The 13455-nt window shown below is 36.2% G+C and overlaps 1 protein-coding gene across 10 annotated transcripts in view; it reads left to right on the forward strand.

Annotated features, from left to right (window-relative positions):
• The window catches only part of LOC127974724 (myosin-binding protein C, slow-type-like), a 34345-nt gene that overhangs the window by 11601 nt on the left and 9289 nt on the right, over positions 1-13455 (forward strand). For 5 of the 10 annotated variants that reach the window (XM_052578208.1, XM_052578226.1, XM_052578240.1 and 2 more), the window contains 18 exons: positions 576-617; positions 1040-1081; positions 2752-2862; positions 2980-3128; positions 3223-3340; positions 3804-3855; positions 4737-4793; positions 6883-7046; positions 7933-8065; positions 10078-10202; positions 10350-10455; positions 10560-10726; positions 10885-11050; positions 11366-11472; positions 11557-11693; positions 11784-11943; positions 12023-12127; positions 12265-12453. In XM_052578208.1, the coding sequence (XP_052434168.1) occupies positions 576-617; positions 1040-1081; positions 2752-2862; positions 2980-3128; positions 3223-3340; positions 3804-3855; positions 4737-4793; positions 6883-7046; positions 7933-8065; positions 10078-10202; positions 10350-10455; positions 10560-10726; positions 10885-11050; positions 11366-11472; positions 11557-11693; positions 11784-11943; positions 12023-12127; positions 12265-12453 (2130 nt within the window). Of the gene's footprint in view, positions 1-575; positions 618-1039; positions 1091-2751; positions 2863-2979; positions 3129-3222; positions 3341-3803; positions 3856-4736; positions 4794-6882; positions 7047-7932; positions 8066-10077; positions 10203-10349; positions 10456-10559; positions 10727-10884; positions 11051-11365; positions 11473-11556; positions 11694-11783; positions 11944-12022; positions 12128-12264; positions 12454-13455 lie in introns of all 10 variants that reach the window. The other 5 variants (XM_052578218.1, XM_052578236.1, XM_052578247.1 and 2 more) reach the window with 2 other exon arrangements.

Consider the following 13455-nt stretch of genomic DNA (forward strand, 5'->3'; position numbering starts at 1 on the left):
TTTACACTTCTTTACTAATGCTATTGTTCTAAAAAATGTCAGGTGAGCGTTCGAAATTCAAAATAAAGCAAATACTTCACAAGGTATAAGAATATATGAATAAACCCAGCTAAAGTTTGAATTAAAAAGGTATATTTACAGCTCTAGTTGAAACTTGCAAAGGAACATATGTGCAAAAACACATACACTTAAGGTTTGCGATTTTAGCCGGATTCATACAAGCATTTGGACCCTTTATATAATATATAATCATATATATATATATAAATATAAAGGAAGAGATGCAGAAGACATCTGATGTGTATGCAGTATTTATACACATAATGCTTGTACAGAAACGCATAATTCATGCTTTTGCATTTAATACAATGTTCTAATGATGTTTTACATGTATTAAAATAAAATGTAAAATTAAGAGGAAAAGGAAATAGAAAGGAAAGGGATGCAAATTAATCAAAATATGCCATGTTTTATTAAATTGAACTTTTCATCATTACATTTTTAGGCCGATAAACATCCCTCCACTTGGCAAAAACAGATACTCATAATAAACAATATTTTGCTTTCTTTCACAGAGGATGGCAGCACTCCCAAGAAACTTTCTATTGACCATACTAGTAAGAGTCTTTTATTAATTAATGCCCCCTATTATGTCACTATAAAACATAATTTTATGACACTGGCATTGCTATAACATTATAATAGTTGTTAGAATAATATAACATTTATTTATCATATTTAATTCATTTTAAAGAGAAACATCCTTGAAATTTTTAAGTAATTCAAAAATAGGCTAACAGTATATAGTAATATTCTGATCACAATCAAGCACAATGTTTCCTGGAAAGACAACTGAACATGTATGGAATGATGCAACCATCATGTCACATTTCCCTAAATAGAGTGCCATTAACAATCTGTTCCTGCTTTCTGTTCATGTTTTATTTGTGCCATTGTGTGTTACAGTGTGTTGGCCGCAACGGACTTTACAGTAATATTTCTTATAATATGCTGTAAATTTCTCTCTGTCTCTATTTAGATGATAGCGACCCTGAGTCAACCGGCGGGAGGAAAGACTCAGGTAACTCTGGTAACTACAGTAGATGCTTTAACTGATCCCTAGAAGCCAGAAACACAGGCTGCAGTAGGACTATTTCTAGTCATAAAACGCTTTCTATAGTGCCTAAATTTCCCACAATTGACAGCCAAATGGAACCGGCACATGGGTACATTTGGCCAGAGTGGTGTAATGATCCCAAACACCATGTTTTGGAGATCATCTGCCTTTTCACACTCCATGGGAAAATGAATGGCACAGTTTAGATTTAATTTAGGAAAGGTTTAATCTCATCATTGACTAAAATCATCAGTGAAATCTCATCGAGCAATTTGAATATTTTCCGAAATGATTTTGATGATGACTTATGTTAAACGATTCTCTCTTTTCCCACTTAAAGGTCATTGTTCAGTGTCTTTATGCTTTCCATGTTGCTTTTTGGCAGCAATGTGTGATGATAATGTGTCACAGTGTGTTTGTTGAGTTGTTGAGTGTGTGTGTGTGTGTCAGTTAAGGCCATTGGATGAAGGGAAGATATATGGACTTAAACATTCTGCAATAGCTTTCATTAAATGTTATGCATATTATTCTAAGTATACATTTAGATATATTCATATTGTAATGTGCTCTAACTAGTATAATTAAGGAAAATAATCACCCCCTTTAAAATAGTCAATTGTTTTTGCTTTGCAGCCTGAAATTAAGACGGACACAGTTTTTTTGTTTTATTCAGCTGTACTAAGTGCAACAAAATGCAAGTGAAAGATTCACATTTTTTGTGCTTTAATCACTGTGTGCTCAATTGTGCTGTGTGGTTTGAGTCAATGTCATGTTGGAAGGTAAACCTTCTTCCCAATGACAACTTTCTGGCCGAGGGCAGCAGATTTTCCTCAAGAATCAGACAGTATTTTTCCACATCCATTTTCCCTCTATCTTGACAAATGCTCCAGTCCCTACTGCAGAGAAACAGGATATTATATCTATGCTTCCTTCTTGCAACCCTCACATAAAGTCACATTTATGGAGAATATGTGATATTGTTGACACATGCACACGATGACCACTCTTCGTGTTAAAATCTTGCAACTGCTTCAGAGTTGCTGTAGGCCTCTTGGTCGCCTGATCAGTTTCCTCTGGCTCTTTAATCCAGTCTGCAGAGATGTCCCTATCAAGGGAAGGTCTGTGTTGAACCAAACAGCTTCCGCTTCTTATTAACAGACTTCACTGTGTTTCTAGCCCCATTGATAAAAGCTTAGAATTTTTTTGCCATCCATCTCCTGACTTGTGCCTGTCCACACCTTTATCTCTTGACAGTGTCTTGCAACATATAGTTGATTGTTTGCTTCAGTTGCACTACCAAAGACTTAAAAAATGCTCCAGGAAAGCTATTTTCATGCTGAGCTCATCAAAATGAGAACAGCTGATAACATTTGGAAGTCTGTGGATGTTATAAGTCATAAACAATCATGTGGATGTTATAAGTTGCACTGAGCAAATACAGTTGGATAAAACAAAAACTGTATCCATCTTCATTTCAGCATGCAAAGCAACATAATGTGATTTTTTTTCTTTTTTTTCTATACCCACTGTATCTATTAAGTAATATATAATATGGGAATAACAATGAAAGTTATTATAAAGTTAATAAAAATGTACGAGTGCAAGTAAGTGTGTTCTTTCTCCTAATCGTTCAGTGTGGTCTCTGGGGGACGGACATCCTTCAGACGAGACCGACAAACAAACTGAGACTCCGCCACTCTCGACTCTGTTGATTGAACAGCCACAAAGTGGATCCATCAATGTAGGTTAGTAATCGTAGCTTTATAATGTTTTTTTTTTTTTGTTCATTTTGTTTAGGCTCTTATTCACACCTCTCACAACATTCCAAAACCTCAAACATTTATTATAATGTTGTTCGGCAGGTGGAGACATCACCTTCGTTGCTAAGGTGGAGGCCAAAGACTTGCTTCGTAAACCAACCATAAAGTGGTTCAAAGGAAAGTGGATGGATCTGGCTAGCAAGACGGGGAAGCATCTGCAGCTTAAAGAATCGTTCGATCGCTTTACCAAGGTGATCCCACTCAAACAGTGTATTGTACAGATGCATTTTCACAACTTTCCTGTTCTTCTAGCAATGTTAGGCATTGATTTTCCCTTTGCTGTAGATTCACACCTTTGAGATGCACATTATTAAGGCAAAGGAGAACTATGCAGGGAATTACAGATGTGAGGTCACCTACAAAGACAAATTTGATAGCTGCTCTTTTGACTTGGAGGTCAAAGGTTTGTTTTCTGACTCAACATGACAAACACAGACACCAATACTACTATTCAAAAGTCTGGGGTCAGTATGTTTTTCAGTTACACTGATCAAATGTGACAGTTAAGACTTCATATTATAAAGTTACTAAATATTTCAGAAGACGTTTCTTGAGCAGCAAATCAGCAAAATTAGAACGATTTCTGACAGATCATGTGTCACTGAAGACTGAAGTAATGATGCCGAAAAGAGCTTTGCATCACATGAATAAATTACATTTTGAAAAAATATTCATACAGTTATTTGTAATAATATGTCACAACATTAGTGATTTAATTTATTTTGAATCAAATGCATGCAGTCTCCAAAAACATAAAATAAAATAAATCTTGCTGAACTCAAACTTTTTAATGGTAGTGTACATGTTATCCATTTACTGTATTTAATTTTCTCTCTATTTCTATTTCTGCTGTTTTTTCCCTCCAGAAATCCCAGAAGGTTCTCTAAACATTGATATCCGTTCAGCTTTCAAAAGAAGGTAAAGGGGGAACCATCCTCCTGAAAATTATTTTTATGAAGAGAAGTGTACAGCAATGTTCAGAAGAAAATGGCAGAACAAAATAAAACCAAGTTTTTAGTAATTAAAAAGAAAACAACATAATAAGCATAATAAAATTATAATATGCTATTAGATCATTTCTAAATTCTGGGTTTTATCAAGCAGGGTTTTTTTGGGGGGGTGGAATGTATCAATTATATCATGATATATAATTTATTTATATCAGAAATATATAAATTATATGTTACGATATCATTCAGAATTAAAAGTAAATCACACTTGACTTGGAATATCTTAAAATATAAATTTCCAGCATAAATGTCGCATTAAAAAGCCAGAAGACCTTCTCTGTGAATGTTTAATGAATTCAAACCGGACTTCTGTTCCAGTAATCCTCAACAAACCGATGCACATAAACATGGTTTGCTGAAGGACTGGATGACCAGAAAGTTCTCAGTTAACCACTTGGTCAAAAATATTTACCATCAAATCAACCCGTCGACCAAACCAATGTGTTGAACTGTTCAAAGGCCAATGCTTGCACGGGGAATTTCCACCCCAACAATGTGTCAGAAAGCAACGCAAACCATCCAAGCTCATACTGTTCTCCCAAAGTACTTCTGGGAGAATCAGTCATGAGACCACTAGGATCACCCTTGGTAGCTTGTGCACAAATCAGTTCGCCCAACGCCAGTGCTTTTGCACACGGCTTCCAAGCGAAAGGTTCTTGTGTACACCTCAATTCTACATTCGTTTGGATGCAGAGATTGCAGGCTCTTGCGTTGTTCTTTTAGCATTGTTTTATTCTGATGTTTGTGACTCTTCTGATTCAGTTTCCATTAATCTCTTGTGAACAACAGCACTGATGGCCAAGACGATGCAGGCGAGCTTGACTTTAGTGGGCTTCTCAAACATAGGTGAGAACTCCAGTCTGTTCCCCAAACGGAACCAATTCTTCCTTATTTTTGTCCTTTTTTTTAAGCCCTGACAGGGTTGTCTTCTTTTTAGACTTTATTTAACACTGTTGATCCAACAGTATCTTTTTGCACTCTTAAAATAAATGCTTTCTTTATGTTATTTATTGCAACAAGGCAACTACTCCTTCCCTTAAAATATTTAGCCATCCTGTAATGTTGAAAACAATATTTATGTGCCGTTATCATTATTATTATTAATATACATTTGGGCATATAAATAAGACTGTATCAACAAGTGGATTTTGTTGCCAACATGAAGGAAATACTGGATTCCCACACAGTATCTTCATTTACACATCCTTATTTTTTAAGTTTTGCTTCTAGTAGCATTTTTTTTCATGAGGTTTTGTTTTAGTTTTCTGTTGTTAGCTAAATAACAGAAGCTAAACCCCTGCATAATTGAGAAAAAAGTTAGAAAATTATGCTGGCTTGTCTCTTTTTTTTTTCTTCCCTACGCTTTCAGACAAGGCAGGTTAGTATCGTAGGTAATTAAACGATTAGACGTTATCACTGGTAAGTAATATAATCCTTTAGCTTCCCGAGCATGACCTGAACAGGAACTGTAGAAGCAAGAGTGTTGGCCTACTGTAGTCCGGTAACACTTTATTTAAAGACAGCATTCATAAAAGATTCAGCAATGCTCCGAAATGATGGAAACAGCCCTTTCAAATTCAGAACCGGATGGAAAGGGAACATTTTCCACTCATTTACGAGTTGTTGATGGAACACTTCTACATGAAGCTGTGAAATAGTGTTATCGCTACTTTTGTTAATGTAATCTTGATTTATACTCGAGAACGAGACACACAACTGCAACTGCAAACTCTCAGTGTTCTTAATACTTGCCTGAGCAACTACAGATTTGAAACGCACATTAAAACATGAAAATAATAATGTTACCTCTGGACATTCAGGGAAATGTCTGGGTAAGAAGAGGGCTGAATGACAAAAATGGATGATGACTAATTTAACCCTCTCACACCCCGATCACTTTTAACGACTGTGATCATGCATAACAATATTCACTCCTAATAATTAACCCTGACTTCTAACCCTAATATAAAAGAAACCAACTAAATCGTTGGATGTGTCTAGATAGGACTCCTGCAAAGAGATGGGTAAAGTTTAAGCTACAAGACAGAGTCAACAGATTACTATTAATGAATTAAGAATTATAATTAAGGTTGTAGATCAATGAAAAATTCAATGATAATTAATATGATAATAAACCAAAATTAATTAAATTATATGTTAAGTTATAACTATATATATATATATATATATATATATATATATATATATACTGTATATATATATATATATATATATATATATATATATACTGTATATATATATATATATATATATATATATATATATATATATATACTGTATATATATATATATATATATATATATATATATATATATATATATATATATAAACAGTCAAAACCTTTAAAAACACATGTTGAGACCTGTACTAAATACATTTTACATTGACAGCCCAAGTTATAAATCATCCTAATATGAATGACATCATAATACACTGAAACAAATGTCACACTTCTCTTTTAGTAAATGATTTTAGTCTGTAGATCCATCATGAGCCCGATCATGTGTTAACCACATGATAACACAATGTTCTCCCCCTTTTACTGACCTTATCTTTTCCAATCATATAGTGAAACTGAAAAGTAGTATTGTAGCTCCTCACTACATTCTTGTCTCCAGTCATAAACACAGTACCATCCCTTCCTTGATCATGTGAACCACTGTGTAGCTAAAAACTAGAGCGGCACCTCTCCCTGTAACAGGTTTCCTATAGCATAGGCAGGTTATCCAGCCCATCTCTTTGTGTGACATGTCTTGAGGAACTAGAAATAAGTAGGATAATAGTGGAACATCCATCATTCTCATATTAAAGCCCATGAGCATCCCTTCACAGCGATCTGGTTCCTCAACACATGGTGAAGAGCCCTAGCCATGACCTCTGACCTCTTACTGTCTTACTGTTCTGTGACGTCAGGGAGCACAAACAAGAGGAAGTTCCTGAGGTGGATGTGTGGGAGATTTTGAAAAATGCCCGACCTGATGAATATGAGAAGATCGCTTTTACGTATGGCATCACCGATCTCAGAGGCCTGCTGAAAAGACTGAAGAAAACCAAGAAAGAGGAGAAAAAGAGTGAAGGTGCTGATTTCAACTCTATTGGATGTTTACTTTGTTTCATAAATGTGCAGTATTCAGTTCACATGCAATGTCAAATTCTTTAGTTGAAACACTGTTATGCATCTGCAAATTTGCTGAAAATCACTCTCGGGCAATCCAAACTGTAGGTTAGTTTTCTTCTTATAATCGGAACAGATTGGGAGAAATTCAGCATTATGTCACATGCTCACCAGTGGATCTTCTGCAGTGAATGGGTGCCGTCGGAATGAGAGTCCACACACCTGATAGAAATATCAAAATAATCTACATGATGCCAGTCCATCAGTTAACATCTTGTGAAGCGAAAAGCTGTGCACTTGTGCGAAACATCATGGCATTTTAACCTTAACTCATTCTGTATCAGGAGAAAAATATGCACAGATTAAGCACCGTTTACAAAAATACGAATACCTCTCACATCAGATTTACCAAAATATTTGTTATGCGCCGTTTTGGTTTCTTGATCTTACAGTAGCTTGATCTCTGCATATTTTTCTCTGAGCAATTTCTTAAAACTTTTTCACTGGAGCAGTGTTATTGGAGTTAAAAATGCCCTAATCCTTAATTTATTATGAACACATAGCTTTTCACTTCACAAGATGTTAATTGATGGACTGAAGTCATGTGGATTACTTGTGGATTATTGTGATGTTTTTATCAGCTGTTTGGACTCCCATTCTGATGGCACCCATTCACTGCAAAGGATCCTTTTGTGAGCAAGTGATGTGATGCTAAATTTCTCCAAGTCTATTCTAATGAAGAAAAAACTTTTCTACATCTCTGATGGCCTGAGGGTGAGTACATTATCAGTACATTTTTATTTATTTATTTTATTTTGGCATACTATTACTTTAAATTTCCACTGCAGCATTTTCCAAGAGGCTGGAACCTGCATATCAGGTGGACAAAGGTGGAAAGATCCGGTTAATCGTGGATCTTGCTGACCCGACTGTGGAGTTAAAATGGTACAAGAATGGACAAGAGATCCGCCCTACTCCAAAGTATGTCACCTCCTATTCTTACATGTTTTTTTATACATTCAGGAACATGTTCATGTGAATCCTTCCATAGACACCAAGCTGCTTAAACCCTTCATTTATTGTGTTCTTTGGCTTGCTGGTCACAAAGGACACAGAAATGACTCTGTTTGCAGCAAACACATGGAACACACACAAGTGAACCATCAGCATTTCATACCCGGCAAACACGCAACGTTCTTTAAGCATTACTCTGTGCCTTGATAACGTCCAGAAATGTTTAAAGGATGTTACGTGATTGAAGGCCAATGTGAAACTCTTGAGCTACATTTGAAGTTTTAAATGTAGTGTACGATGAGTAATTAACAACAGCAAACTGTTCAAGAAAAAGGCACCTCCACCTTCACAGGACTTTAATAGAGTTGCAAAAGCTGCCTGATATGTGTACATTAAATGCATATATTGATCATTAATGATATGACGAAAAATGTTATGGTAATGTTTTTTTTTTCATATTTCATTATTATAATACATTTAATTTTTTTTATATTTTTCATAACAAAGTATAATTTTGTAAGGTGTATTCAAGTGCTACAAAAAAAGGAAAACAACATTTCTGTTATCTTATTTGTAAGATTTTATCTTTCTTTTTTTATACTAAACATTTTACAAATGCTGCAAGAAGTAAATGAGCACAAGTGTATAGTTTTTATAATAATAGTTTTTTTTTTTTTTTTTTTTTTTTTTTTTTTTTATTCTCGTGGTTGTACGGAGCAACTAAATTAAAGCCATTTGGGTGATCGGTGCAGCTTTCTGGTTGCTTATCTTCAATGATGTCTATCCCAGTATTCCCTGCTGTTTGGACGACTCTCTCTTTCTCTTCTTTCAGCTATTCTCTCTCTCTCTCCCCCTCCTTCTATAAACAGTAACTGTAGCACTAATAGCTCTTCCAGCCCTGTTTGATCTAGGCATGATGTCTATCTATCCTTTCTGTCTGTTATGCAATGGTGATTCCACCTGTCTGCCATTCACTCCACTTCCACCTTCTCCATTCTCTGCACCGGCTGTGCTGGCTCCTCTGTTCACCATAAAGTAATAGGAAGTAAGTCAGCCAGTCCTCAGGACAGTCTTGTATGTCTAAACCAAAGGAGTGATCTCATTTCTGCTGTATACATCTGTTCTGAGGCTTTCAGTGCCATGTTGGGTTACACTTTATTTTAAGGTGTCCTTGTTACAGTGTAATTATACAGTACATTTACTACAAGTACTTACTATATGGTTAGGTTTAAGATTAGGGTTTGGCTTAGGGTAACTTGCATGTAATTAAGCATAATTTATTGTCATTATAATAGTAAGTACATGTAACAAGGACACCTTAAAATAAAGTGTTAAACTATGTTGTATGTATATTACGTATGTTGAATGGAATGGCAATAACAAAACTATAATTCAGCAATCACACAAGCAAGTATGTTACTGATATCAGCACACACAACTTATCAGTATGAAGTTATTTTGTGTATTTATGATCAAATTAGAATCAGATTAAAGCACCAGAATTAACTTCTGTACAATATAAATAATTTCCTAATTTTCCTAAAGAAATTATGAATGAAGAAATTAATTCCATAAAGAAATCATTAAATAAGACTGGATGAAAGTATAAGTAAAAGACAGAATAAATTAATGAATGAATAAATCAATAAACAAAGGAATGACTGATTGAATTAAATGAGGAAGAACGAATGACTAAAGGAATGCATTGAAGCAATCAATAAATGAAAGACTGAATGAATAAGAATGAATTAATTAATTAATAAAGAAGTCAATAAATGAAAGACCGAATAAAAACAGGAATAAATAAAAGAAGCAATCAATTAAGACAGAATAAATAAACCAATAAATGAATGAATAAATAAGACATGATCAATCAATCAAGACTGAATGAATGAATGAATGAATCCAACTAATGTTAAATTAAAGATGTAAAGTAAAAATGGCCTTAACTTTCCTTAACTATTGAATTGACTGTGCAGGTATATCTTTGAGCACAAAGGCACTCAACGGATAATGGTAATTAACAACTGTCAGATAAACGATGATGCTGCCTACTCAGTCACCGCAGGAGAAGAGAAGTCCACCACTGAACTGTTTGTGAAAGGTGCGTCTCTCTTTCCAGCCAATGATTTCAACCTTAAAAAAGTGACAGAACGGATAAACACTCATTGTTTTATAACCACTTCCCCGAACACTGCCTGCCAATGATTTGATCATGCACTCTCGTTTCTCCTTTGGTCCTCTTATGTAGAACTGCCTGTGAACATAGTGAAAAAGCTGGAGCCCGTAAAAACCACAGTGAACGAGAGAATTGAACTGGAGTGTGAGGTGTCTGAGGAAGGAGCCAAAGTTAGATGGTTTGTTTAATGGAGATTTTAGGTGTTTAATACCCAATTTTGTGTTTGATACGCAAAGCGTAATGACAAAAAAGCTTCATCTCTTTGCTGACTGTCTGGTACAGGATGAAGAATGGGGTGGAGGTCCCCACAGGGGTGCGTTCACGGTACCGCGTGAAATCCGAGGGGACCAAACACTGGCTGATCATTGACGATGCCACAAAGGATGACACTGGCACCTACTCCCTGATGGCCACCGGGGGCACCACTGAAGCTCACGTTCAAGTTGAATGTAAGATAATATTGTTTTTAGAGAGTGATGATTGTCTTTAGGAACTTTCTAAAGCTATTTGAATCAAAAACAAAAACATTTGTTTCACTCCTTTCTCTGCTATTTATTCATTTTTGTCTTTTTCTTTTGTTCCCTGTTACCTATGCTTGATTATCCAGTGAAGCCTTTGAAGATTTTAATGGATCTACAGAGTGCAACAGTGTTGTTGGGGCAACCTCTTAAATTAAACTGTGAGATTTACCCTGGAAACATCCCGGGCCGTTGGTACAAGAACGGCCAGCTGGTCCAGTCTAGTGAACGCATCAGCATTATGCACCGAGCCAAGTACGCCAACTTACTCATTCAGTATTAAACCAATCCCAATCACATCTGCTCATTCACTCATACAGTATACTGCACATAAACATACATATATCAAATTAAAATAAAAATGTTCATTGCAACATCTCTCACAATAATCGTGAGATTGTATCTCAATAATACAATTATACGAATATAATTAAGACTTTTCTTTTCAGAATTCCATGTTTATATCTCGCAACTCAGAAATGTGAGAAAATTTGATTGCAATTAAATATATATATATATATATATATATATTTTTTTTTTCTGTGGTTGTTCCTTCTTTTCAACTTACAGGAATCATAACCTTGACATTGAGAGCACCACTATTCATGATGCCGGTGATTATACCTTTGTTCCTGAGGGATACACGCAGACGCTGTCTGCCAAAGTGCACATCATAGGTACAGCAACAATCCAAAAGTGAACTTATCATAATTTATGCTACTAAACTCTCTGAAAGCATGCTATTTGGATCAACTTTGCAGATCCACCTAGGGTGCATTTAGAGGCACTGAATGCCCAGGATAACACAGTGACCATTGTGGCTGGAAACAAACTCCGGCTGGAGATCCCCATTAGTGGAGAACCAGCACCCAGAGTTGTGTGGATGAAGGGAGAACGGGTGAGTAGAGCAGAGTATGAAAATATGAAAAAAAAAGAAATAACCAGAAACACCTGGATTGAACTGAGCTCATGTTTTTTTTTTTTTCAGGTCATCCTTGATTCAGGAAGTCGGATGCGTGCAGAGACATTTCCAGACCACACCTGCCTCACTATTGATAGCGCAGAAAGAGAAGATACCGGAAACTACAAGATCGTCCTTCAGAACGAAGCTGGAGAGGACACAGCTAGTGTAAAAATCAAAGTTGTAGGTAAGGCATCTCTCTCCAAGGGAACATGTTTGTTTGGGTGATGGCATTGTAAATTGCATCCTATTTTGTTTTTATCTAGATGTCCCAGATCCCCCTGAGGCTCCTCTGGTTACTGATGTGGGTGGAGATTGGTGCACTATGACATGGGAGCCGCCACGCTATGATGGTGGTTCCCCCATCCTTGGTAAATCAACTACTGTGCATAAAAACAGCATCATACTGATATTTTGGAAGCTTGTTAACTTTAGGATTTGATTTCAAATGACGATCTCATTACACTACAGTTACAAGTTAATTCATGCTTCTGTTGATATATCACAGGGTATTTCATTGAGCGAAAGAAGAAACAGAGCTCTCGGTGGATGAGGCTGAACTTCGACCTTTGCAAAGAGACCACCTTTGAGCCCAAAAAGATGATTGAAGGGGTGCCATACGAGGTGCGGATCTTTGCGGTTAACGCTATCGGCGTCTCCAAACCCAGTGAGCCCTCCAAACCTTTCATTCCCCTGGGTGAGTACACGAGTGGCCCATCTGTGTTATCAATGGTGTGCCATCGTGAGAGGTAGGGTATCACCAAAGTGTGGGCTGATTCACAAATCAAGTCCAGGCCGAGATCAAGCCACAGGTTTGGGAAATTGGTTTTTATTCCCCTACTCCTGCTAACTAGATGGCACATAGCTTCCCTCTACGACACACCCTCTCACGATGCCACAATGGGATTTTGTGTCTCTTCAAATTAGTTATGTAATGAGTACTGTCTCTATAATGTAACATAACACAGACAGAATGATCACTTAAGCATATCCAATTAAGCGAGTCTAAGACACTGCAGAGATGGGTTTCAATGCAACAGGTGACATTAAGGGGGAGTGGGGGGTGTTGTGATGCAATACGGGGGAGCAGTTGCGGTGCAGTACAGTAAGGCATTGTTTTGATGCTTGCATTTTCATTTTTCTTTCCCTTTTTTTTCAACTCAAGAGTTAAATGTCACCTATAGCAACAGGTGTTGCTGTGCTTACACCAGCATCCAAAACATTGGTGTCGGTCTATGACCTCCACAGGGCAGACCTGAGATTTAGAAGACACCGAGTATGACTTTATAATGGCTGCCAAATCATCTGCGGATTATTATGTTATGAGATCAGACAGTCCCTGCTTCAGTCACAGCTTAGACTTGAAGAGTTGCATGAGAACAGAAGGTTCTAATGACAAACCCTTGTGAAATTCACCACATACCAGTGAGATATGAGAGATCCTCTCTTACATTTGTTTGTGTTTCGGGGTACACATGTGGCCATCATTTTAAAGGAGTTAAAGGAATGGTTACCAAAAAAAAAATAAAAAAGAACATTGAACTATATATTTATTTTTATGGATTTGGAACAAATTATTGGAAAATATTGGATGTAAATATATATTGCAGTTAAAGAAAACAATTGCAAGAATATTGGCTTAACACATTCAGAGATTTTAGAACAAATTATGCAAAGATTAGATTTATTACAACATTTA

The sequence above is a fragment of the Carassius gibelio genome, chromosome A4 (assembly GCF_023724105.1).
Source record: "Carassius gibelio isolate Cgi1373 ecotype wild population from Czech Republic chromosome A4, carGib1.2-hapl.c, whole genome shotgun sequence".
Lineage (NCBI taxonomy): Eukaryota > Metazoa > Chordata > Actinopteri > Cypriniformes > Cyprinidae > Carassius > Carassius gibelio.